The sequence below is a fragment of the Achroia grisella genome, unplaced genomic scaffold, assembly GCF_030625045.1.
Source record: "Achroia grisella isolate CSIRO2021 unplaced genomic scaffold, CSIRO_AGI_Agris_v1 utg1581, whole genome shotgun sequence".
Lineage (NCBI taxonomy): Eukaryota > Metazoa > Arthropoda > Insecta > Lepidoptera > Pyralidae > Achroia > Achroia grisella.
Genome location: NW_026712659.1, coordinates 998,250 through 1,023,140, shown reverse-complemented (window position 1 = coordinate 1,023,140; position 24,891 = coordinate 998,250). Strand labels below are relative to the sequence as shown.

At 35.2% G+C, this 24,891-nt stretch overlaps 1 protein-coding gene across 1 annotated transcript in view; it reads left to right on the top strand.

Annotated features, from left to right (window-relative positions):
* LOC131841342 (protein Aster-B-like) overlaps positions 1-24,891 on the top strand; it is a 31,405-nt gene that overhangs the window by 5,910 nt on the left and 604 nt on the right. Inside the window, exons 3-11 of the mRNA XM_059189665.1 lie at positions 2,502-2,606; positions 14,248-14,377; positions 18,422-18,515; positions 19,079-19,238; positions 20,267-20,374; positions 20,650-20,842; positions 22,011-22,139; positions 23,359-23,605; positions 24,142-24,271. Coding sequence (XP_059045648.1) covers positions 2,502-2,606; positions 14,248-14,377; positions 18,422-18,515; positions 19,079-19,238; positions 20,267-20,374; positions 20,650-20,842; positions 22,011-22,139; positions 23,359-23,605; positions 24,142-24,271 — 1,296 coding nt within the window. The remainder of the gene's footprint in view (positions 1-2,501; positions 2,607-14,247; positions 14,378-18,421; positions 18,516-19,078; positions 19,239-20,266; positions 20,375-20,649; positions 20,843-22,010; positions 22,140-23,358; positions 23,606-24,141; positions 24,272-24,891) is intronic.

Sequence of the window (24,891 nt, the reverse complement as noted above, 5' to 3'; positions counted from 1 at the left end):
TTTTTTTCTTTCCCATTTTGGGTTAGTTTATTAAATATTTTTCCTATATTTGGTCAAGGTCACTATTCCATGCGGACGAAGTGGCGGCCACAGCTCGTATTAACTATAAGAATTAATAGACATACATAAATATATAAGTATGTAGACATATATAAATTATGATTAACCAATAAAGTCTTATTATTATTAACTAATTATTGAAAATTCAGTTGAGTGTCTCGCCGGATCTTCTCAATTGAACCTGTAAACTGAACTGGACGGTAGGGGAAAAATATTAATACAAAAACTTGACGTTCATAAGCGGCTAAAATGTCACAATTGATTATTAAAACCTAACTTTAATTAAATTAAACAGAAATTATCACAAGTAATTTGACGATAAAATTTTGTATTATGCCAACAGTTAAAATACAAATACTAAAACCTAACTTTAATTAAAATTTAAATTAATTTTTAAAAAATTAATTTAAAAAATTAAAACAAAAACAAAGCTATATAACCAATGCGTTCTCCCAGTGATAACATACGCTTGCGAAACGTGGACTCTAACCGCCGAAAGGGTCAACAAGCTACAAGTCACCCAAAGAGCAATGGAGCGATCTATGCTCGGTATCTCCCTACGAGACAGACTGCGGAATACTGAGATCAGAAGGCGCACTGGAGTTACCGACATCATCCAAAGAATCGCGCAGCTAAAGTGGCGTTGGGCTGGTCATGTATGCCGAAGCAAGACAACAGATGGACATACAAATCCTTAATGTGGCGACCTAGGATGGGAAGCAGAAGCGTAGGCAGACCAACTGCCAGATGGTCCGATGATATCAGGAAGACGGCAGGACCGACCTGGACAAGACACGCCACAGACAGACTGAAGTGGAAAATTATGCAAGAGGCATACGTCCAGCAGTGGACAAATATATGCTGAAAGAAGAAAAAGAAGAAAAAAAAACTTTAATTAAATTAATCAGAAATTAATTATAATTATCACAAGTAATTTTGTTATTAATTTTTGTATTATGCCAACAGTTAAAATACAAATACGAAAACCTAACTTTAATTAAATTAATCAGAAATTATCACAAGTAATTTGGTTATTAAATTTTGTATTATGCCAACAGTTAAAATACAAATACGAAAATCTAACTTAAATTAATCAGAAATTAATTATAATTATCACAAGTAATTTTGTGATTAAATTTCGTGTTATGCCACCAGTTAAAATACAAATACGAAAATCTAACTTAAATTAATCAGAAATGAAATATCACAAGTAATTTTGTTATTAAATTTTGTATTATGCCAACAGTTAAAATACAAATACGAAAATCTAACTTAAATTAATCAGAAATGAAATATCACAAGTAATTTTGTGATTAAATTTTGTGTTATGGCAACAGATCGTTTTAAATTAATGATAACTAACAATTAATGTATACACGTCTGCTAACTACCATTAACGTGATCAAGGTTGTTTTGTACATGAAAATGTAATGGTTATTGCATTAGTGAAGTGTTAGTTTGATCGAAAGCAACAGTTTGTGGTTCTTTGTTGTTTTACTTTTGTGTTTCATTTCTTTTTATATTATTGTATATATAAGTCTTATTTTTTTAATATTACAATTGTAAAAGATAACGTTTAATATATATCATCATCATTGCCTTCCCTTTATCCCATTATTTGAGGTCGGTTATATATATATAATATATAAGAAAAGTCCGATATATTTAGAATCACCTGTTTATAATATGGAGAACATTCTAAATTGTTTTGGTGGTGAGTTTTGTAGGAATTTATTTGATTGATTGATTTAATTTTTTTATTATATTTGATAGACTCAGTGGAATAGCGGTTTAGCACACAATTGATTATGATGGTGGCGGATTCGATTCCTATCACACTTGTATTTATGAGTATGATTGGTCTCTGTGTTTTTCATGTATATACAAAATTAATACAAAAAACTTTATTTACTTCAAATTTTTTTGTCTTTTTATTTTATAGAATTTCTTTCACCATTTTATTCTCTCTCTTTCTCTTCCTCGCTATATATTCCACATGATGGTGGGCACAGCTTTCATCATTTGATTGTTTTGAAATACCTAGTGATATAATAATAATGTATCATGACAATTCACACAGCGCCATCTAGACCCAAGTTAAGCTAGCTAAAGATTGTGTTAGGGGTACTAGATAACTGATGTTTGTATCAGAACATAGGTTCTTTTTTCGTTAATACATACATACTATATATAGAAAACACCCAGACCGATACAAACAGTCTTACTCATGAGTACATATGTTTGTGCCGTGCGAGGAATCGAACCCGGGATCATCAGAAGTAAAGTGCTGAACTGCTGGACCACCAAGGCCATCAAAAATGTATTTAAGTATTTCTACAAGTTGTATAGTACGAATAACACAATTTCTTAATTCTGGTTAGATTGGAACTAGATGGCGCTGTGTGAGTTATTGTTAGTAATCTTTATGTTGTGTTGTAAAGGTACACAGCTGCTACGGCGAGGAGTTGGGATTCAATTCCGACGACGAAGGCTACGCGCGAGACTGCTCCGAGGACGCGCCGGCGTTGCCCGACGCCGTATCCGAGGTGAGTGGTTGTGTCAAAAAATGTAAAGCCAAAAAAGAGTAATAAACGAATAAACGAATTTTACAATCTAAAACAAAAGTGATATACATATATAATTATCATTACATAGTATAAAACAAAGTCGCTGTCGCTGTCTGTCCATATGTATGCTTAAAACTACGCAACGGATTTCGAAGCGGTTTTTTAAATAGATAGAGTGATTCAAGAGGAAGGTTTATATGTATAATACATGTACACCCGTGCGAAGCGCGAGCTAGTAGCTAGTACTATAATAAAATACATATACAGTTATACAAATATATCTTATATATAAAATTCTCGTGTCACAGTTTTCGTTCCCATACTCCTCCGAAACGGCTTGACCGATTCTCATGAAATTTTGTTAGCGTATTGAGTAGGTCTGAGAATCGGCTAACATCTATTTTTCATCCCCCTAAATGTTAGGGGTAGTCCACCCCTAAATTTTTTTTTTATTTTAAGGCAAAATAACGTTTGCCGGGACAGCTAGTGTGTATATATGAATATAATTATTTCTCCCGCGTACACTTAGATTGTGGAATGAACTACCTGCCGAGGTTTTCTCATGAGACTACAGCATGGGGTTTTCAAGAAGAGTATATTAAGGTTTCTTAAGGGTCGGCAATGCGCACGTGACATCCTGGTGTTTTAAGTGTCTATAGGCTACTTTTTACCGTTTACCATCAGATGGGCCATTAAAGTTTCTTAAGAATCGGCAACGAGCACGTGACACTGGGTGTTTCAGGCGTCCATAGACTACGGTAATCATTTACCATCAGATGGGCCGTCTGCTTGTTTCCCGCCATCGTATTATATAAAAAAGCATAGTGTTTTTCAAGAAGGACATATTAAGGTTTCTTAAGAATCGGCAACGAGCACATGACACCCCCGGTGCTTCAGGCGTCCATAGGCTACGGTAACCATTTACCATCAGATGGGCCGTATGCTTATTTGCCACAATGGTAGTCTATCATGTTAGTCACTAGTCACTAAAATGTCCAGACATGTGGCGGCGTGGTGGGCCGGGTCAATGGGCTCCCTAAAATATGGTCGAGCGCAGTGATGGCTGGCTCATCCGTCATACTCGTGAACGAGTGCTGCTTGTAGGGACTGGTCTGCTCTTATCACTACGACTGATTTAATCTTATTGCATGATTATATTTGACCCAAAAAATTTGTGCTTGTTGGTAGTTTGTATTCACACGTTTCGACTTGTAAATGTAAACTTACAAGGATTATTTAAAAGATCAATACATACACAAGTTTCTTGCTCGTTCTTCTTGTGATGAGACAGCTTTCCGAACGAGTGGTAGATAAAAAACAAATTGTTATGACTATTCAAAAGTGCTTAAATTAAGTTTATTTGAATAAATGATTTTCTATTCTATTCTATTCTATAAAGAAAACCATAGTGTATTCCAAGAATGGTATTTTAAGGTTTCTTAAGGGTCGGCAATGCGCACGTGACACCACTAGTGTTTCAGGATGGTGTATTCATTCCATAGGCTACTTTTACCATTTATTTTGCCGACGTCGTAGTATGAAAAAACATGACAAATAATTATGAAACTAATCATTTAATTACAAATAGGTTATATGTATTTTAACCAGAAAAAAGATTTAAATGTCAAATAAAACAGTTCCTTTGCAAAAAAGCTTACTATAAAATTGAAGAATTCGTTAACGATAATAATGTTTTTGTAGAAAAATTTTAAATACATAGCACTGACAATATTATCTGATTACACTAATAATGAGTGCGTAGCGATTTCTATGTTGATTATCGCATGCCTCTTACTTGTTACACTGTAATTATTTATATAAAAAAAACATCTATTAAAAAGAGCAACACACACAAGTTTCTTGCTCATTCTTCTTGTGATGAATCTGCATTCCGAATGAGTGGTAGAATCAAAATATGACTATTCAAAAGTGTTTGTAATGAGTTTATTTGAATAAAGATTATTTCTATTTCTATTTCTAATCTTTTCTTCAATGGTAATATTAAAATAAAACAACAAGACAAGAAAAAAAAACACTCAGGAAAAGAAAGAAAGAAAAAGATTTATCCAGTGCTTTTCGACAGTGCAACAATATAAACAATAACAAACTATCAATGCTAATGAATACAAGTGTTCACATCGTGCGAGGAATCGAACCCTCCACCAGCGGAAGTGAAGCGGTGTGCTAAACCACTACACCACCGAGGTCGTCAAATATAGTTACACAACAGCTGTGTATCTACAAATAAACCGTTATCTATGACGAACAACCACACGAGCTGCTATCAACATAGTAAACAAGGCAAAACATATGTTAAACCATAAAGTTTCAAGTGGTACACAGTAATTTTATAAATATTAAGAATATATATATATTAAATTCGTAATTAAATGCAATTAAAATATATTACACCCTGTATACGCATGGGTGAAAGTAACTTTGTGTGTATCATATATATTAACATAGTATATAGACTATATCCTTGAGGAACAGTGTTCAAACAGTGAAAGAATAGTGCTTACATAGTGTTTTTATTAATATTGAGAATATATATATCAAAATAAATTGACGCCCTCGGTGGTCTAGCGGTCTAGTACACCGCTTTACGTCCGATGGTCGCGGGTTCGATTCCTCGCACCGCACAAACATTTGTATTCATGAGTATGATTGTTTGTATCGGTCTGGGTGTTTTCTATGTATAATATGTATGTATTTACGAAAAAAAATTATCTATGTATTTGTATCAGATGTCAAGTACCCATAACACAAGCTTTAGCTAGCTTAACTTGGGTCTAGATGGCGCTGTGTGAATTGTCTTGAGATTATTATTATTATTATTAAATTCGTAATTAAAACAATTAAAATATATTACACCCTGTATAGGCCAATGAAAGTAACTTTATGATATTGTGAATAGTGTTCAAACAGTGAAAAAATAGTGTTTACATAGTGATTATATGTTATTAATATTAAAAATATTTATTAAAGTGGTATCTCCCAATTACTGGTACTCGTACCCCCAGGGGTACGTGAAGTTGCGTCCGGATATCAGTAAAACAAACATACACACACACTCACAAACTTTCACAGTTATAATATTACTGTGATTGCTACAATAAGGGGTACGCAAGGTTTGAGGTCTTTTTTGAAGTGGTACGCAGCAAAAAACTATTTAGGAACCACTGTATTAAAGTAATTAAATGCAATTAAAATATAGTACACCCTGTATACGTCCGGGTGAAAGTAGCTTTGGCGCCAGGAGGGCGTCACATAGTCGTGGTCAAGTCAAGAACTTATAATTTAATTTTGATAACAATAGATACAAGTAAAAAGTAGGTATTTTATTAATGTACGTAAGTACTGTACTTAAAATATTTATTCTTTATTGTACACTTGAAAAACTTAACACATAATAACTTGTTTATTTATCTTATTTATTTATTTATTTAAGCTTTGCATTCCATAATTTTACAGCAAATAGATAGACAGGTACATTTCAAAGTAGGTTAATTATGGACCCTGTTGGGCACAGCAAGCGGAAGAGAAGAGAGGAGGACAAGTTATTTTTTATATAATATATAATAATAATGATAAAATTAGTAATAATAATTAATAATTTGAAATTGTATATATTTAATTACTAAAATTGTATAATAACATTTTTTAATCAACAATGTCTTGAGATTTCTTATAAATATTCTATCATTTTTTATCTCTTTTAAAGAAAGTGGTAAGTGGTTATATATATTTATGGATGACACCAGAGGACCACTTGTATGTAGTGCTAACGTGGAGGATGGAAGGTGCCTGTTTCTGTGTCGTAAATTATATTTTTCACACCTTTATTCGCGTGTTTTATAGAAATTGGGGTATTTTCAGACGAATTTACTGGTTTCTAAAATATAACTTGTACATATACACGTAGATATTGCCATCTAATCTTGAAAACCAGATCCAGAGAAGCACTATTTAAATATAATTACATAATATTGAATGTATGTAGTTACATAAAATCTGTATGGTGACAAAATATATAAATAAAATAATTATGTTCAATTAGTGGTCCACCTAAATCCTAAGCTCAGGGGGGTCATGGCCCACATGACCCCTCCCCCTTGGATCTGCCATTGGTGTATCATATATAACATAGTATATAAATATATCCTTGAGGAATAGAGTTCAAATAGTGAGAGAATAAAGAAGAGATAGCATTCGTTGGTAGTGAGAATTACTAATTCCTTTATTAATTTATTTATATATATTTATACTAGCTGCCACGTACACCCCCGTCACATTTATATAACATTTATCGTTTTATTCCTTCTATATTTATATAATATCTTTTTAAATTGTAACATATGTGTTATTCTGATGTATAAGCTATATTACTGTAAAATTTCGTCAAAATCCGTTCAATAGTTTTTGCGTGAAAGAGTAAGAAACATCCATCCAATTATCTGTTTGAGGAATAGTGTTCAAACAGTAAGAGAATAGAGAAGAGATGGCGTTCGTGTCGATGGTGTATTAGTGGGGATTACTAATCCGGATAATTAATTAATTTATATTTATACTAGCTGCTCCACACACCCCTGTCACATTTATATAACACTAGCTGTCCCGGCAAACGTTGTTTTGCCTTAAAATAAAAATAAAAATTAGGGGTGGACTACCCCTAACATTTAGGGGGATGAAAAATAGATGTTGGCCGATTCTAAGACCTACTCAATACGCTCACAAAATATCATGAGAATCGCTCAAGCTGTTTCGGAGGAGTATGGGAACGAAAACTGTGACACGAGAATTTTATATATAAGATTTATCGTTATATTACTTCTAATTTATATAATATCTTTATAAATTATAGCCTATGTGTTATTCTGCTGTATAAGCTATATTACTGTAAAATTTCATCATAGTAGGCTAACTGACTTGACTTCATGCTCATTTTGATCCTCCACTGGTGCTGCCAGCGTAAACTGTTAGCGTAGGCGGGTGCACAATTTCATTATCACCCTTAAAAACATTCAGTCATGCTTCTTGAATTCAAATAGTCTTGAAATTTTTTTTTTTCGGACTACTCTAATGCTGTTGGCCGCAGCTGGCCTTTACAGCTTCACCGGACGTTAGGGGGCGAGTGCAGATGGCACTCCAAACCCGCGGAAGGACTTATGGAGCGGCTAAAGGCCAACTCCTGCTTGACGGATAGGACTTTAGTCTGAGGGCACCACTAGGGGTTCGAACCTCAGCTCAGGCCGTCGTAATTTCGATTCTCGTTTGAATTGGACGGGGGATCGATCGGAGGGGTTTTGACAGCCTCGGTGGTCTAGCTGTTTAGCACAAGGTCTTACTTCGCAATGGTCGCGGGTGCGATTCCTCGCACGGTACAAATATTTCTTATTCACGAGTATGATTGTTCGTATCGATCGGATGTTTTCGATATATTCTGGGTATTTTACAAAAAATATATATTTCATATTATTTCATATTACTTTATTCACAAATGTAACAAATCTCGTTACACAACAGCATGTCAATAGTAATTACATTTTCAAGATAATTATGTCACAATTACAATTTTAAGTATTCAAAATAATAAATTAAATAATATATAACATAGTAATAAAAGTCACTTAATGGAAAATGTCATAATTGTACATTGGAATTCAGATATTCCGTCACATTGTAAAAAGGATGTTGTTCGAAATATGATTTTATTTTGTTCTTAAATTCTGTTGATGTTAATTGCATTGTTTTATTTGATAGTTTATTATACATTTTTATTTTTAAGTAAATACCTTGTTTTATTGTTTTTGTAAGTCGTAATCTTGGTAATTCTAATTTATGTCCATTTCGTGTCATGTAATTATGGTTATCCGCCTTTTTACGCAGTGTTTTGCTCTTTTCGTGTATGTCTAACAAGGAATAGTATATGAACAATGATGTAACTGTCATTATACGCTGTTCAATGAAATACGGTCTCACAGAGGTGCGTCTATGGATTCCGCATATAATTCTGATAGCTCTTTTTTGTTGCCTCAGGACTTTTGCTATGAGACTTGCATTACCCCAGACTGTAATACCATATGACAATGAAGACTGAAAATATGCGAAGTACACAGTTTTCAGTACTTTTTTTGATAATACTTGCTTCAGTTTATTCAAAGCATAATTGGCTGATGCTAATTTATTACATAATCTTTCGATATGTGATGCATGACTTACTGTACTATCAATAGTGTATCCTAAAAATGTGGTACTTTGACTATATGTGTTGTCAGAACAGACAGAATTTTGCTTCTTACGTCTGGTGGAGTAAGACATTAAAATACTTTTAGCGGCATTTAATACAATACCATTCGATTGAAACCACTCATGCAGCGTTTCTACAGTGTTAGTCATCATTCTATCTAGTTCCGTTTTATTTGTATTTCTTATTCCTACATGCGTATCATCTGCAAATAAAGTTACAAACGCCTCTTCTGGTAAATTCGCTGGCAGGTCGTTTACATATATAAGAAAAAGAATAGGTCCAAGGATGGAACCTTGAGGAATACCAATACTAATGTTCTGCATTTCTGATACTGTATTGTCATTTAACGATACTATCTGTTTTCTGTTATTTAAATATGATTTCATTATTTTAATAGCATTATGTCTAAGTCCATAGTAATCTAATTTATCAAATAATATGTCATGTCTCAAACAGTCAAAGGCTTTAGTGAGGTCACAAAAAATGCTACCGCATTTCATAGATTTATCAAGAGATTCCAGTATAAATTCCATGGTGTTAGTAATTGCCATACCTGTCGACCTTCCTGATCTAAAACCATATTGTTTGTCAGTGAAGAGATTATTTTCCTCGAAATACTGCACCATATATTTCTTTAATATTGTTTGTATCAGTTGTCTAGTACTCATAACGCAAGCTCTGTTTAGCTTGGGACTAGATGGAGCTGTGGTGATTGTCCTGAGTTATTACCTATTTCAGTAGATAAACACAAGACAATACATACTGTATTGTCTTGTACAGTTCACATGTCCTGACTTTTTTTTATCGTAAACCGAGTAGATTATAATGATATGCGAAACGGATAGACAGTATCATTAATATGTATTGACTAGCTGTACTCACGACTTCGTCCGCGTTCAATTAATATTTTTCTAAAATAAAAGTAGCCTTAGTTACTCCTTCCATACCTTACATCAGATGCCTGCCAAAAAAAGTTCCGTCAAAATAGGTCCAGAGATTAAGGAACAAGCAGATCTGTCTGCTTGTTCTGGCAAGACAAAAATCAAGTCACAAAGTCAGACAAAAATGGTAAAAAATGTTATTTTGGTGTATGTACCGTATTTATATTCATATGCATGTAGCAAAAAACAGTTATTTCAATATTACAAATAGGCACTCCAATTTTATTTATATGTATAGAATCGCAGCCTCTTATCTTAATAACTGCAAAAATCCTGTAATACTTTAGGCCTTATAACTTATTATTTTTAAGTAACGGTATTAATATTATCTTGATATTTCTATTCAGTGTTCATTTTAAAATTAAACAAATTTCTTTTATTTATCTATTTACATCAGGTGACGGTTAGTTTCGTCCTCTGTATATTTAAAAATGTATACATAATTTAATAATATTAAATACCCAGACCGTAATCAATCGAAGACATCAATCAGACTGCAATCAAACACACCTATACAAATATTTGTATTATACAAGTGTTGAACCCGTGACTATCAGAAGTAAACCAGTGTACTAAAACGCACACCACCGACGTTAACCTGGAATACCTCAAACCAAAATATTTGTATCTGACGGAATCGAAATCATGACCATCGGAATGACTGTGATAAACCGCTACACTACGAAGGTCATTTAAAAAAAGTCGTAAATGATAACATCAAAAACAGCGATATTTATTAACCCGTCAAATGCGATTTGCGAATGAGTATCAGTATGGCAGAAGCGTATCACTGATACGGCAGATTACGGTCTGATAGAAACACCTGTATGATAATGATAAGTACTAAATACTGATCACACAGTCAGTACCGACTAACATACAAAATGGTCAAGATCCGACGAATTCAATCGAAGAAAACAGTTAGTTATTTCCAATTATTATCGTTCCAAACTTTTGTGGATATATGTATTGTGGTCCATATTTAAAAATACCGTATAACGCATAAAGAACAAATGTAGAAAATTTAACATATTCCTAAAGATTAACAAAATGGATTATCCTGATTAACTATATAATATAGTTTCACAAGTCAGCATGAAGAGTGATAATGAAATCAGCATGTCTAGTGTAACAGTAACAATTCCTTATTTATCATAAAATTATTCGTGTTAAAACTAACATAACTATTAATTTTGTGTACTAAATGCGAAGGTATAATTCATTTTGTTGAGTTTTATTGTCTCAACAAAATGAATTATCCTGAAACCTAACCTGAACTTAAATAATTTGATAAGTGATAATTGAGTCAGCATAAAAAGTGATAATGAAATCAGCATGCCTAGTGAAATATCGTAAAAATTCCCTGTTTACCATAAAATTATTCGTGTTAAAACCCAATTAACTGTAATAATAATGCATACTAAACTTATAATAAACAATACTTTTATTGTCATTATTATAATGAGTTAAATTAAATCGCCATCACCATCATCGCAGCCCGGAAGACGTCCACTGCTGGACATAGGCCTCCCCCAAAGATCTCTTAAATTAAATAATTATTAAAAAAGCGTTAATTAAGTGAACATAAATAGTGATAATTAAATCAGCATGCCAAGTGAAATACACTAAGAATTTATTAATAGTTTTATTGTCTACATTATAATGTGTTACAACAAATTAATAATTAAAATAGTGATAATTAAATAAACATAAATAATGATAAAGATAGTGATAATCAAATCAGCATGCCCAGTGAAATACACTAAGAATTTATTAATAGTTTTATTGTCTACATTATAATGTGTTACAACAAATTAATAATTAAAATAGTGATAATTAAATAAACATAAATAATGATAAAGATAGTGATAATTAAATCAGCTTGCCAAGTGAAATACACTAAGAATTTATTAATAGTTTTATTGTCAGCGTTATAATGAATTAGAACAAGTTAATAATTAAAATAGTGATAATTAAGTAAACATAAATAATGATAAAGATAGTGATAATTAAATCAGCATGCCAAGTGAAATACACTAAGAATTTATTAATAGTTTTATTGTCTACATTATAATGTGTTACAACAAATTAATAATTAAAATAGTGATAATTAAATAAACATAAATAATGATAAAGATAGTGATAATCAAATCAGCATGCCAAGTGAAATACACTAAGAATTTATTATTAGTTTTATTGTCAGCGTTATAATGAATTAGAACAAATTAATAATGAAAATAGTAGTATAATTAAGACAACATAAATAGTGATAATAATAAATAAATAAATCAGCATGCCAAGTGAAATACACTAAGAATTTATTAATAGTTTTATTGTCAGCGTTAGAATGAATTAGAACAAATTAGTAATTAAAATAGTGATAATTAAGCAAGCATAAATAATGATAAAGAGAGTGATAATTAAATCAGCATGCCTAGTGAAAGTGCCTAAGAATTTATTAATAGTTTTATTGTCTACATTATAATGTGTTACAACAAATTAATAATTATAATAGTGATAATTAAATAAACATAAATAGTGATACAGATAGTGATAATTAAATCAGCATGCCAAGTGAAATACACTAAGAATTTATTAATAGTTTTATTATCAGCGTTATAATGAATTAGAACAAATTAATAATGAAAATAGTAGTATAATTAAGTCAACATAAATAGTGATAATAATAAATAAATAAATCAGCATGCCAAGTGAAATACACTAAGAATTTATTAATAGTTTTATTATCAGCGTTATAATGAATTAGAACAAATTAGTAATGAAAATAGTAGTATAATTAAGTCAACATAAATAGTGATAATAATAAATAAATAAATCAGCATGCCAAGTGAAATATACTAATTTATATTCTTTATTCAAATAAACTTATTATAAGCACTTTTGAATAGTCACATTTTTTTATTCTATCACTCATTCGGAACGCAGACTCATCACAAGAAGAATGAACTAGAAACTTGTGTTATAGTGATATATTATAATATGTTAGAGCAAATTAATAATTAAAATAGTGTTAATTAAGTTTAATAAATCAAAATACTTCGTTAAATATACGAATAATTATTTATTATTATTTTTATTGGCATCATTATAATGTGTTAGAGCAAAATAAGTTAAAAAGTGATATTTAAGTCAGCATAAAAAGTGTAAACAAAATAGCATGTCTGGTGAAACAAATTCACCTTTTTTATGGATGATAATGGAATAGCAATGCAATTAATAATATAAAAAAAAATCCAGGGTTGCCCAAGACGAAGGCAGGCGGTACTTCGTGGTTAAAAAACTTAATACCGTGTTTTGAGTTGAGCACCAGGTCCCTTTTCAGGACCGCTGCGGACAAAGTAAAGATCTCCAACCATTGGTAGGAGATGGTATCTAAAGAAGAAGAAGAATGGCTTAAACGCCTGCGCTAACGGTTTATGCTGGTGAAGCTCCAGTGGAGGAGTACGAGATGAGAATGAACTGAGACTAGTCAGGCCATCGTGGCAAATTCACCAATAAATAACGATGCTTCCAGGGAGGACCGTGTCGATGTCTACCTAATAGGGTTCATTGGGGGGGGAAGAGAATTGTTAGTAATGTGGGCTGATGATCCCATTGCTAGCAATGTACCATGTCAGGTTACCCTCCACGTGGTTCCCTGGAAACCATCGTGATAAATTCCCGTAGAATTTATCACGATGGGCCAACTGATCTGACTTCATGTTTATCCCATCATTTTCCACTGGTGCCCCGCCAGGGTAAACCGTTAGCGCAGGCGGGAGCATCACTCCATTATCATCCAATAAACAATAAAAAATAGGGTTCATTGCTACAAAAGATGCCACTAGTTCTCCATACTAGCTATAACTGCCCCCACCTCTTTAACGTGGAGCAAATAACGAGCACTTTTATTGTTATCATTATTAAAGTTACTTTAATTTTTAGAAAAACGCAATCTCAGTATTGTTTTATTCATTGATAAAGTACTACTTGCTTTAGTACCAAGTCATCGCTTCTTCCTTATCCCATTTATTTGTGGTCGGCGTAATATGTTTTTCTCTTCCATTCATCCCTGTTCGCAGTCATCGCGTTATTTACTTCCTTTCTTACCATATCATCTTTCACACAGTCCATCCATCTCTTTTTCGGCCTTTCTCTGCCCTTATAATCATCCACATTCATATGTTAACAGCTTCCTTAAAATATTATCCTCATTCCTACGCATTACATATCCATACCACGATAGAAGATTACTCTTCAACCTCTCCGACACCGGCACCACTTTCATACTTCCTCTAATGTTTCATTCATTCTTTAGTACCAAGTACTAGTACTTTATTACTTTATCGATGAATAAATTATTTATCTATCTAATGGGTCACTACGCCCTACATCTAGTGGTTTTTTTATTAATACGTCAATATTCCAGGTAGACTTGGTGGATACATCACTGGTGATGGACACCAGCGGCGGGGGTGACGGCGGGGGCGGAGGGGGAGGCTCGGACGACCGCAGCCCCCCGCCCACGGCACACAACAGGGACTCCTCGCCACCACTAGGTAATTATTTTTTAATTTTATTGACAGGTTTGCGCTATCACTATACAGGAGCCCGCGGTAATCCGGCCCCTGTCTAATCCGGCCCCCCTCGTAATCCGACATTGTCTATTGCAAAATGATTGTCGGTCTACCGGGGGTCCACTGTATTATATACGGTTTTAAATTTTACGTATATACAAGGTTTTATATTATATGTACAATTAGAAATCATAGGATCTTAGCAAGTTTTATTTATTTTTATTAAGTTACCGCTATTTCGATAGTGTTTCAACCACCATGATCATACTAGCAAGACGTGTGAAGCAGGATGGATGGATGTTATGGATATGAAATTTCGAATACGGATAGGATAGGTTTCGGATATAGGAATGATCATTATACCGGATACGGATGCGGATATGAAATTATTTCGGATTATCCGGTAGTTTCGGATAATTTCGGTTACGGATATTATTTTTTAAGGAATTTAAAAGTAAAAGACAAATCTATATTAATAATTTCGTCAAGGGGTACGGTAGACTCGAACGAAACCTTATGTGAATAACAAAACATAAAAAAATACTAATTTCGAGTCGACAACATGTATCCGCAAAATTCTGATTATGGACTATTTCGTTAAATTCTAATGACACTGACAAACAAACCGCAGTCGCCATCTTTTCATTCCACTAGAATTTTCTTCTGTCATTGACGTTTCGCGAAAATATTGTTTTTGACACTTTTTTATGATAAATCAGTATGTGTTTTTTCTTTAAACCTGAAATTGGCCGATTACGAGACAAATTTGGCAATTTTTTTTATTAATTTGTTTTACGTCTCTGGATACAAGTTATTTTTAGCCCAACTTAAAGTTTTACAAAAAATAAAAATTATTTGCATAAAAACTTTTGCACATTTTATTTACTATATTTCTTAAACACAATGAACGAAGCTTTACAAATCTATGCCTTGCTTACTTTTAATATTCCATGAGAACCGATGACTACAGATATATCTACCCACATTTCACCCGAGCGAAGCCGGGTTTTCATCTAGTAATTAATAAAATGGTTACATAATGTGTCTCAATTAGGCTCCTCCCCAAATCCGATATTATCCGACACATTTATTTCGGATTCGGTTACGGTTACGGATATTTTTCCATATCGGATATCCGATAGTTACGGTTAAGGAGCTCCCTAACATCACTAGTGTGAAGGTGGGACCCGTTAGCGCTAACGGTAGGGCTCTAGTAGGGAGTCCTCCTCCCATGGTAAGACGATAACGGCCCTAAACGACAGGAGCGGATCGTGGATTTGTGGAGCCCTGGGCTAAATCTACTTAGTGGCTCTCTAATTATATTAATCAATTAAAAAAATACACCGACCAAAAACAAGCGACCAGAATTTCCCCGATCCATTTGATAGACGCGCACTTGCATGGGTTGATTGATCTCAGTGTTGCCAACCTTGTGATAGGTTTTTTAATATTCTAGATATTTTCTTATATTCTAAATATCGTTTCAGTGGGGACTGGAGGTCCTTTGTAATTTCGGGGCCCCGGGCTGCAGCCCAAAGAGCCCATAGGTAGATCCGCCCCTGCTAAACGGAGATAAACCGGCACAATAGTCCCTCAGTACCAGAGTGAATTGTTTATTGTACGCGCGTCCGGTACTCAGAAACAACTATATCATTATTGAAGTGCCTTTATCCCATTACTAGCTGACCCGCGTCCGACCTGACCCCATCGTTTGCTTTATTTTTCATTCAGCTCCGCTCCTATTGGTCGTAGCGTAATGTTATATAGCTCCTGAGATTCAAACAAGTGGCGCCGGTGTCAGAAAGGTTAAAGAGTAATCGTCTATCGTGGTATGGGAATGTAATGCGTAGGAATGAAGATCATATCCTAAGGATGGTGTTACATATGAATGTGGATGGTTATAAGGAAGGCCGAAAAAGGGATGGATGGACTGTGTGAAAGATGATATGGTGAGAAAGGAAGTAAATAACGCGATGACTGCGAACAGAGATGAATGGAAGAGAAAAACATATTATATTACGGCAACCACAAATAAAAGGGATAAGAAACGAATACCCATAGCCCAGGGCCCCACAAATTCACGATCCGCCCCTGTGGAAATACGAACATTATTATGAACAGTACATTCGTAGAACCGTTTTGTATACATGGTCAGAAATATATTGTGACTATAACGTATTGTGTACTGTACCATGTCAGGTTGACCTCCACGCGGTTCCCCCTACAAACCATCGTGATAAATTTTTGGTGAATTTGTCACGATGGGCTAACTGACCTGACCTCATGCCATCTTATCCTCCACTGGTGTCCCGTCAGCGTAAACCGTTAGCGCAGGCGTTCCACCATTCCATTATCATCCTTAAAAAAACGTATTGTTAGTATAGGTTATTACTTATTACTTACTAATTAATTAAATGATTGTATTTTATTTTAGAATAAACTGATAAAAATCAAACAATAAAATTAGATAGAGCATTTTATCTATTAGGCGGCCATGTTTATCGGATTAGCACACCGATTTCCTGCCAATGATCGCAGGGTCGATTCCTCGCACGGTATAAATTGTATCTTGGTGACCACCAAGTACCTATGTTTATTATATTTTAATATGAAAGCATACATATGCAAGTTTTTAACAACTTATATACCTAGTATCTAAATATATATACCTCAAAGGTGACTGACTGACGTAGAGATCTATCAACGCACAGCCCAAACCACTGGACGGATCGGGCTGAAATTTGGCATACAGGTTCATGTTTTGACGTAGTTAACCGCCAAGAAAGGGTTTAAATTAATTCTACCCCCAAGGGGATAAAATAGGGGATGAAAGTTTGTATGAAACTTTGTTAATTTTAAACCGATCGGGCTGAGACTTTGCATGCATAAATCTACTATAACTTAGGCATTCCCTAAGAAAGGATTTTGATAAATTCCACCACTAAGGGGATGAAAGTTTGTATTAAATCTTCTTAGATTTTCGACTATTTGAACTGAAATTAAAGATTGGAGCTACTATGATGAAGGCGCTCGCTTAAATAGGATTTTGATAAATTCAGCCCCTATGAGAGACGAACAAAATAATTTTTAGTTCTTTCTGCTACTTTTATTTTAGAAAAATAAAGTTAAATTCCACGCGCACAAAGTCGCCGGAACAGTAGTTTATTTATATGTATCATAGTATTAATATTGTTTACATATTTATTTATTTGTATAATGTTATCAGAGTCCTGTAGATAGTATAGAATAATCAAACGTTGTATTAAACTTCAGTTGTCTTCCAACTTGAATTGTAACCAGTAATGTTTTATATTTCCGTTAGTTATTAACAAATTAGTTTTTTAAATACCAAGTTTGTATCTCGCAACGTAACGTGATATATTCTATAAAATCATTTATTCATTTTAGCCGCTTATGAACGTAATTTTTTTGTGTTATATTTTTTTCGCTACCCTATTGTATTAACGATCATCCCTTTCCCCCTTGTCCTTCATGTGGTAACTTATGTGCATAACGGTTTCTTACTTCATGATGAGAAGTGTTAAGATCAGAGAAGAGGGGGGGTATGTTGTGGTAGACCACCACGCTCTGTGGCCAGAGGAGATCGAGGAAGGGTGCGAAATCGCTGAAGTAGCAATACCTGGTACTTATCATTGCATTCTTTATTTATTAAACGGCCTCAGTGATCTAGCGGTTTAGTAGATCGCCTTACTTCCAATTGTCGCGGGTTCGATTCCTCACATGGTACAAATATTTGTATTCATGAGTATGATCGTTTGTATCGGTCTGGGTATTTTCGTTGTATATTATGTATGTAATTACAAAGGCCGAAAAGAGATGGATGGACTGTGTGAAAGATGATATGGTAAGAAAGGGAGTAAATAACGAGATGACTGCGAACAGAGATGAATGGAAGAGAAAAACATATTACGCCGACTCCAAATAAATGGGATAAAGAAGAAGCAGATGATGATGAGAGAAACTTTTTGGATTTAGTAAAAATTTTTTTTTATTTTTTGTTTTCAGTAACGAATGGGTCTGCGCGGTACCGAGACGAGCGTCCGACGCTCCCCACCGACCTGTCGGACACCAGCGACAGCGAGCCGGACAAGCCCCACACGTATGTTTGTTTGTATTTGTTTCTAATACTTTATTGTTAGATAAGTCATACAAATATTATAAAAGTTAATGTAGGGATGCTTGTTACGCTTTCACGCAAAAACTACTGAACGGATTTTAATGAAACTTTACTATATATTTATATTGGCTATGGATTTCACGCGGATGAAACCCCGGGCACAGCTAGTGCAATTATTTATTTATTTACGTCTAAATGAGCTTTACAGTCTCCCAATATGAACACTTAGGAAGATAATATACTAATACACACAATTATAAACACTAATTACATACATATACACTAATTACACAAGAAAACAAAAGGGAACAAAATAATAATAATAATATCTAATCTTAAGTTAATATACTACCTATATAATCTACTGCCATCCTACGAAACTCCAGCAAATTACAAGTAAATATGTCCAGATCTGGAAAGCGACTAACTACAGCGTTGAGTAGACTCAATGCCAGAGAAATAGGAGCCTATTTGGCCAGCTCTGTTCTTCTCCATGGAACATCAAAAGGCCCGGGCTCATATGGTAATGTATTTCACATTTGCAGTAGTGGAGAATCGGAGAAATGTACGGAATCCCACGAGGGTAAGGTGATCATGCAGCAGGAGTTCCCCTTCAACATCGACCAGATGTTCACAATGATCTTCACCAATTCCAAGTTCACGGTGGAACTGCTCGCCGCCAGGAATACCACGGACTACGTTCAGGTGAGAATCCAATCAAAAATAACTTATTCATAGGACAGGAATTGTGAAACTGTTGACCTACATATTTCTTTTATAATAGGGGCTATTAGTACACGAGAAATATATTTATAAATATATATTTATTTAGAAAAAAAAAATTTTTTATTCGACTGGCAACACTGACGACAGTTGTCGTTTGAAGCTGGCCGTGATAATAAATAAATATTATTATTTCAATATTGTGATTAGTGATCTAATAGTGTAATGAGTGTCGATTGTTGTTTGTGTACAGTTTAGTGGTGTATTACATGCAAAAATCGACATTACAAATAGTTTACCGGCCATCTGTCAAACTGTTTGTGAACAACTAAGTTTTATTCAAAATGATTTTGCAATTGTTTGTTGGATTTATCCCAAGAAGCTCATAATCAATGCAAGTCTTAGATAAAATATACATATCAAGTTAAATTAATATTAATCACTATATTTGTAGTTAGTTTAGAAGTTCGGTTGTTAACTAATTAAATTGTAAGTCATTTTATATTTTGTATTATTATATTTAAAGGGAAAGAGCACTATTTATCTGTATTTACTTCATTATTCCTTTAAAATGTTTAGTTAAATTAACAATTTATCAAATATAACTTGTATATAATATATCATTGGTTTAGCACACTGCCTTATTCTGATGGTCGCAGGTTCGATTCCTCGCATGGCACAAACATTTGTATTCATGAGTTTGATTGTTTGTATTGGTCTGGGTGTTTTCTATGTATAATATGTATATATTTACGGAAAAAATATGTATTTGTATTTGTTATCTAGTAGGTATTATTAAAACAAGCTTTAGCTGGCTTAACTTGGGTCTAGATGGCGCTGTGTGAATTGTCCTGAGATTATAATTATAAAAATAGCTAATAGTGAGGTTATGGAATATAACTTCACTATTTGCGTTCATAACGCACGCATTTTATGAGCTTTTTATATCACCGGCGAAATTAGATACACTTTACAAGCAAGTGTTTTGAATGGATATAATGTGTGCGCAGGCGCAGTGGCAGGTGCAGGCTGGCCGCAAGTGTCGGCAGTGCAAGTACACGCTCGCACTCACCACCGGGCCCATCGGACCCAAGGAGGTGCAGGTTACAGAGACCCAGGTAACACACACACTAAAAATAAATATTTTTATAGAACTGAGCTGGCCAAGAAAGTTCCCATTTCTCTTGCTTGTAGGCATTGGGGAGTTTATTAGTTCGGAATGGGAGGATACCACGAGTAGTGAAGGTGAGTGTTAATGCATTCTAAAAGGGCTCTTTGAACCTACACCTATGTCACAAGTCACGGGCGCTACTTTGGGTTTACCTCCCTGATCCACGTAGCCGGCGTGATATCATCATAACTAGTAATTTCAATAGATGATGATGATCAACAGGTGATGAACAAGTGCTCGAAGCCGGGTGTCCTGTACTCGATCGACGCGGAGAGCGAGAATGCCGGTATCCCGTATGCAGACTATTTCACTGTGAACGTTCACTACTGCCTGCAGAGGACCGGTCGACGGTCCACCCGACTCAGTGTTTATGGGAACCTGCGCTATAAGAAGTCCATGTGGCCCATGGTCAAAGGTAACTCTCTTCAACAGGGAATTTATCCAAACACGCTGGAATCCTAAGTGGTCTCAGACTTCAGAGGTCGGAGTCTTCAGAGGAACTTCTGCGTACACGGCCGCACTGACGACTGCCGAGACGTTCCTTAAATTATATTTAAAGTAATATTTACAGTCTGATTTTTAATCCCAGAGAATTTGACAATACCTATGTTGCCAGCTTTTGCAGTTTTAAAATAAGGATGTGGGACTATCGGATATTAATAATATTTGCCCATTTTTATAGGTTATTCAGAAACAATTAGTGGGTGCTTATTTAATTCTTAATTATTATGTCTTTATCAAAATTAATAAAACATAGGTATCAATCTAGGATTGATGTATCAAAATTATTTTTTATTAATTGACATTGACAATTACTAAAACAAAGACATTGTGTAAAACAAATGACCTTCGTGTTTGTCGTATTTCATAAACAATAATAATAATCTCAAGACCATTCACACAGCGCCATCTAGACCCAAGTTAAGCTAGAAAAAGCTTGTGTTATGGGTACTAGATAACTGATACAAATACATAGATAATTTTTTTTTCGTAAATACATACATATTATACATAGAAAACACCCAGACCGATACAAACAATCATACTCATGAATACAAATGTTTGTGCCGTGCGAGGAATCGAACCCGCGACCATCGAACTTAAAGCGAAGTGATAGACCGCTGCGAAAGTAACTCTGTCTGTCTGTCTCGCTTTCACGCCAAAACTACTGAACCGATTTAAATTAAATTTGGACTACTTGAAATTCGCACAGATAGTCTAGAACCTGAGAAAGGACATAGGCTACTTTTTAATCCGAAAAAAGGGTTGTAAAGGGTTGAAAGGAGATGAAAGGTTATATGGAAGTATCGACAATTTACGCGGACGAAGTCGCGGACACCTCTAGTACTTAATATTTTAATTAGTGAATTAGTGCTAGATGGCAGTTTGTATTCACACATTTCAACTGAAATTTATAAGAGCAACAAGTTTTTTGCTCGTTCTGCGTGCGATGAAAGTGCTTTCCTAATGAACCATAGATTAAAAAATAATTATGATTATACAGAAGTGATTAAATGTAAGTTAATTTAAATAAATAGTTTTGTATTCTATTCTATTAACCCCAAGACATTATTTCATTGCAGGTTTCATAGAGAAGAATGCTATATCAGGTCTGGATGACTACTTCCGGTTGCTGGAGACGCGCCTGACGGCAGAGGCCGAGGGCGCAGCCCCACTCACACGCAAGGCGCGCCCCTCACGACGCTCGTTAAGTCAGTATCATCATTAGACTAGCTGACTTATATATCGCCCAATTTACATAATATCTATTTTTAAATTATAGCCTATATGTTATTCTGATTTATAATCTATGTTACTATAAAGTTTCATTAAAATCTGTTCAGTAGTTTTTGCGTGAAATAGTAACAAATATCTACTCCCCCCGGCATCGCACGGATGTACATGATGATGTATTATATATATAAACCTTCCTCTTGAATCACTCTATCTATTAAAAGAACCGCTCCAAAATCCGTTGCGTAGTTTTAAAGATTTAAGCATACATAGGGACGGACAGACAGCGACAGCGACTTTGTTTTATACTATGTAATGATAGTGATGTACACATTTTCCTGTTATGAAAGGTATAACACCAGCAGATTTTTTTTAATGGATGATAATGGTATGGTACACCCGCCAGCGCTAACGGATTACGCTGTCGGGGCACGAGTGGAGGGTGATAATATGAGCATGATCTCAGCTCAGTTGGCCCATCGTGATAAATTCCAAGTGAATTTATCACAATGGTTTCCAGGGGGAACCGCATGGAGGTCTATCTGATATGGTACATTACTAACAATGAGGTTATTAGTCCACATTGCTAACATTTACAATCCCATTCCCCTCCTCCAGCAGATGTTAGGGCTGTGTCCATTTTTGTTATTGTAATTTTCTCATAAACATCATATAATAATAATAATCTCAGGACAATTCACACAGCGCCATCTAGGCCAAAGTTAACCTAGCTAAAGCTGGTGTTATGGGTACTAGATAACTGATACAAATACATAGATATATATTTTTTCGTAAATATATACATATTACTCATAGAAAACACCCAGACCAGACCAGACGTCTGAGGAATCGAACCCGCGAATCGGAAGTGAGGCGGTGTGTTAAACTGCTAGACCACCGAGGCCGTCAAAATGATATGCCGCCACATGATTTCAGGGAAAGTTGTAGAACAAAAGTTGTTTGTTACCATTGGTATTTTTTTATCACTGCGACTACATATACCCTTTCCGACTTATTTATATTAATTATTAATTTATTTACTACCTATACATTACTACTGGCATAACATAACACTGCTTTTCCTAGGGGGGTAAAGATTGGGGCCTCGGGGCCCCTTTGACCCAGCAACAACCCCCGGGTTGACAGCTTTTTGGGGCGGGTTTCTTACCACTATCTCACAAACATTTTACGTTGCAGTATCTCAGGAGGGCGCTGCTGCGCCGGTGGTCGCTGTGGGGGCTCTGCCCGCTCCGGCCCTGGGGCCCGCGTTTCCCTCCCCCGCTCCCCGGGAGCGAGCCGCGGGGGGGCGGGCCGGGGGTTGGGGGGGAACAGGGGGGTGGCTGGCGGCTGCGCTCGTCGTACTGCTGGCCATCAACGCGCTGCTGTACTGGAGACTCTATTACCACTCGACACCCACGCTCGACTTCGACCTCCTGCAGGACAGGTATGACGTCTATAGCCTCGATTGTTTAGTGGATTGCCAAGGTGTTTTACTTTCGATGGTTGCGGGTTCTATTCGAGGTATCGGTGCAAATGTTTGTGCGAGTAAGATTGTTTGTTTCGACCTTTTTTTATACTGCAATGGTGGGAAACAAGCATACGGCGCATCTGATGGTAAACGTTCACCGTAGCGTAAAGACGCCTGAAACACGAAGACACGTCACGTGTAACATGCGCTTTGCCGATGTGGAGGAACTAGTCAGACCTCATCATACGTCGAGTCTGCTAACGAAGCTCAAAGACACAACGCTAAAAAAGATAATTATAATGATAAGGAATTACTATCATTATCATTCTTTTATTATAATTAACATTTTATTAAATTAAATTAATAACCGCACATTCTTTTGGTCCTTCGAGCCGGATGAACCAGCGACTTATGGATATTTTATTTCAATAAAGATTATTTCTACTTGTATGTTATACTATGGAGCAGTATTTGGTGTGATGTAATGATAGGAGATGGTGTGTGTGGTGCAGGATGAGCGTGGCGAGCGGGTCGCAGATGTCGGAGTGGTCCCGAGTGCTGCAGCAGCACACGCGGCGGCAGCGCTCGCAGCTGCTCGCCTGGAGGGACGCGCTGCATCGCACCGTCACGCATCTCGCGCAGGTCACCATCTTTCACCGTTCACCATCTCATTCTTTTCTCCGAACTTTAATACCGTCGGTCGCAGCTGGCCGCACGGTACTGGCCCGTCCACCATCTCATTTTGAACTGTCTGGGGTTATTATTATTTATCTACTAGCTGTCCCGGAAAACGTTGTTTTGCCTTAAAATAAAAAAAAAATTAGGGGTGGACTACCTCTAACATGGGGGATGAAAAATAGATGTTGGCCGATTCTCAGACCTACTCAATACGCTCACAAAATTTCATGAGAATCGGTCAACCGGAGGAGTATGGGAACGAAAACTGTGACACGAGCATTTTATATATAAGATTACTTTTTAGTATTCTCCCTTTGATGTGGTAATATTATATTTAGTGGTCGCCCAAAGATCTAAGTTTGACCGTAATGAGTTTAACATTTAGTAAGATTATAGACAAATAATATTATAAGTACACTAGATTAATCAGTTCTCAATTGGACCACAGACTAATAATAAACAAAAGAGTTTTATTTTATTTTATATATTTTTCAGCATCATTTAAAAAAAAACATTAGCAATCGGCACTCCTCCATATAAACATACTATAACTTCATACACCACTAATCACTATCTTCAAAATT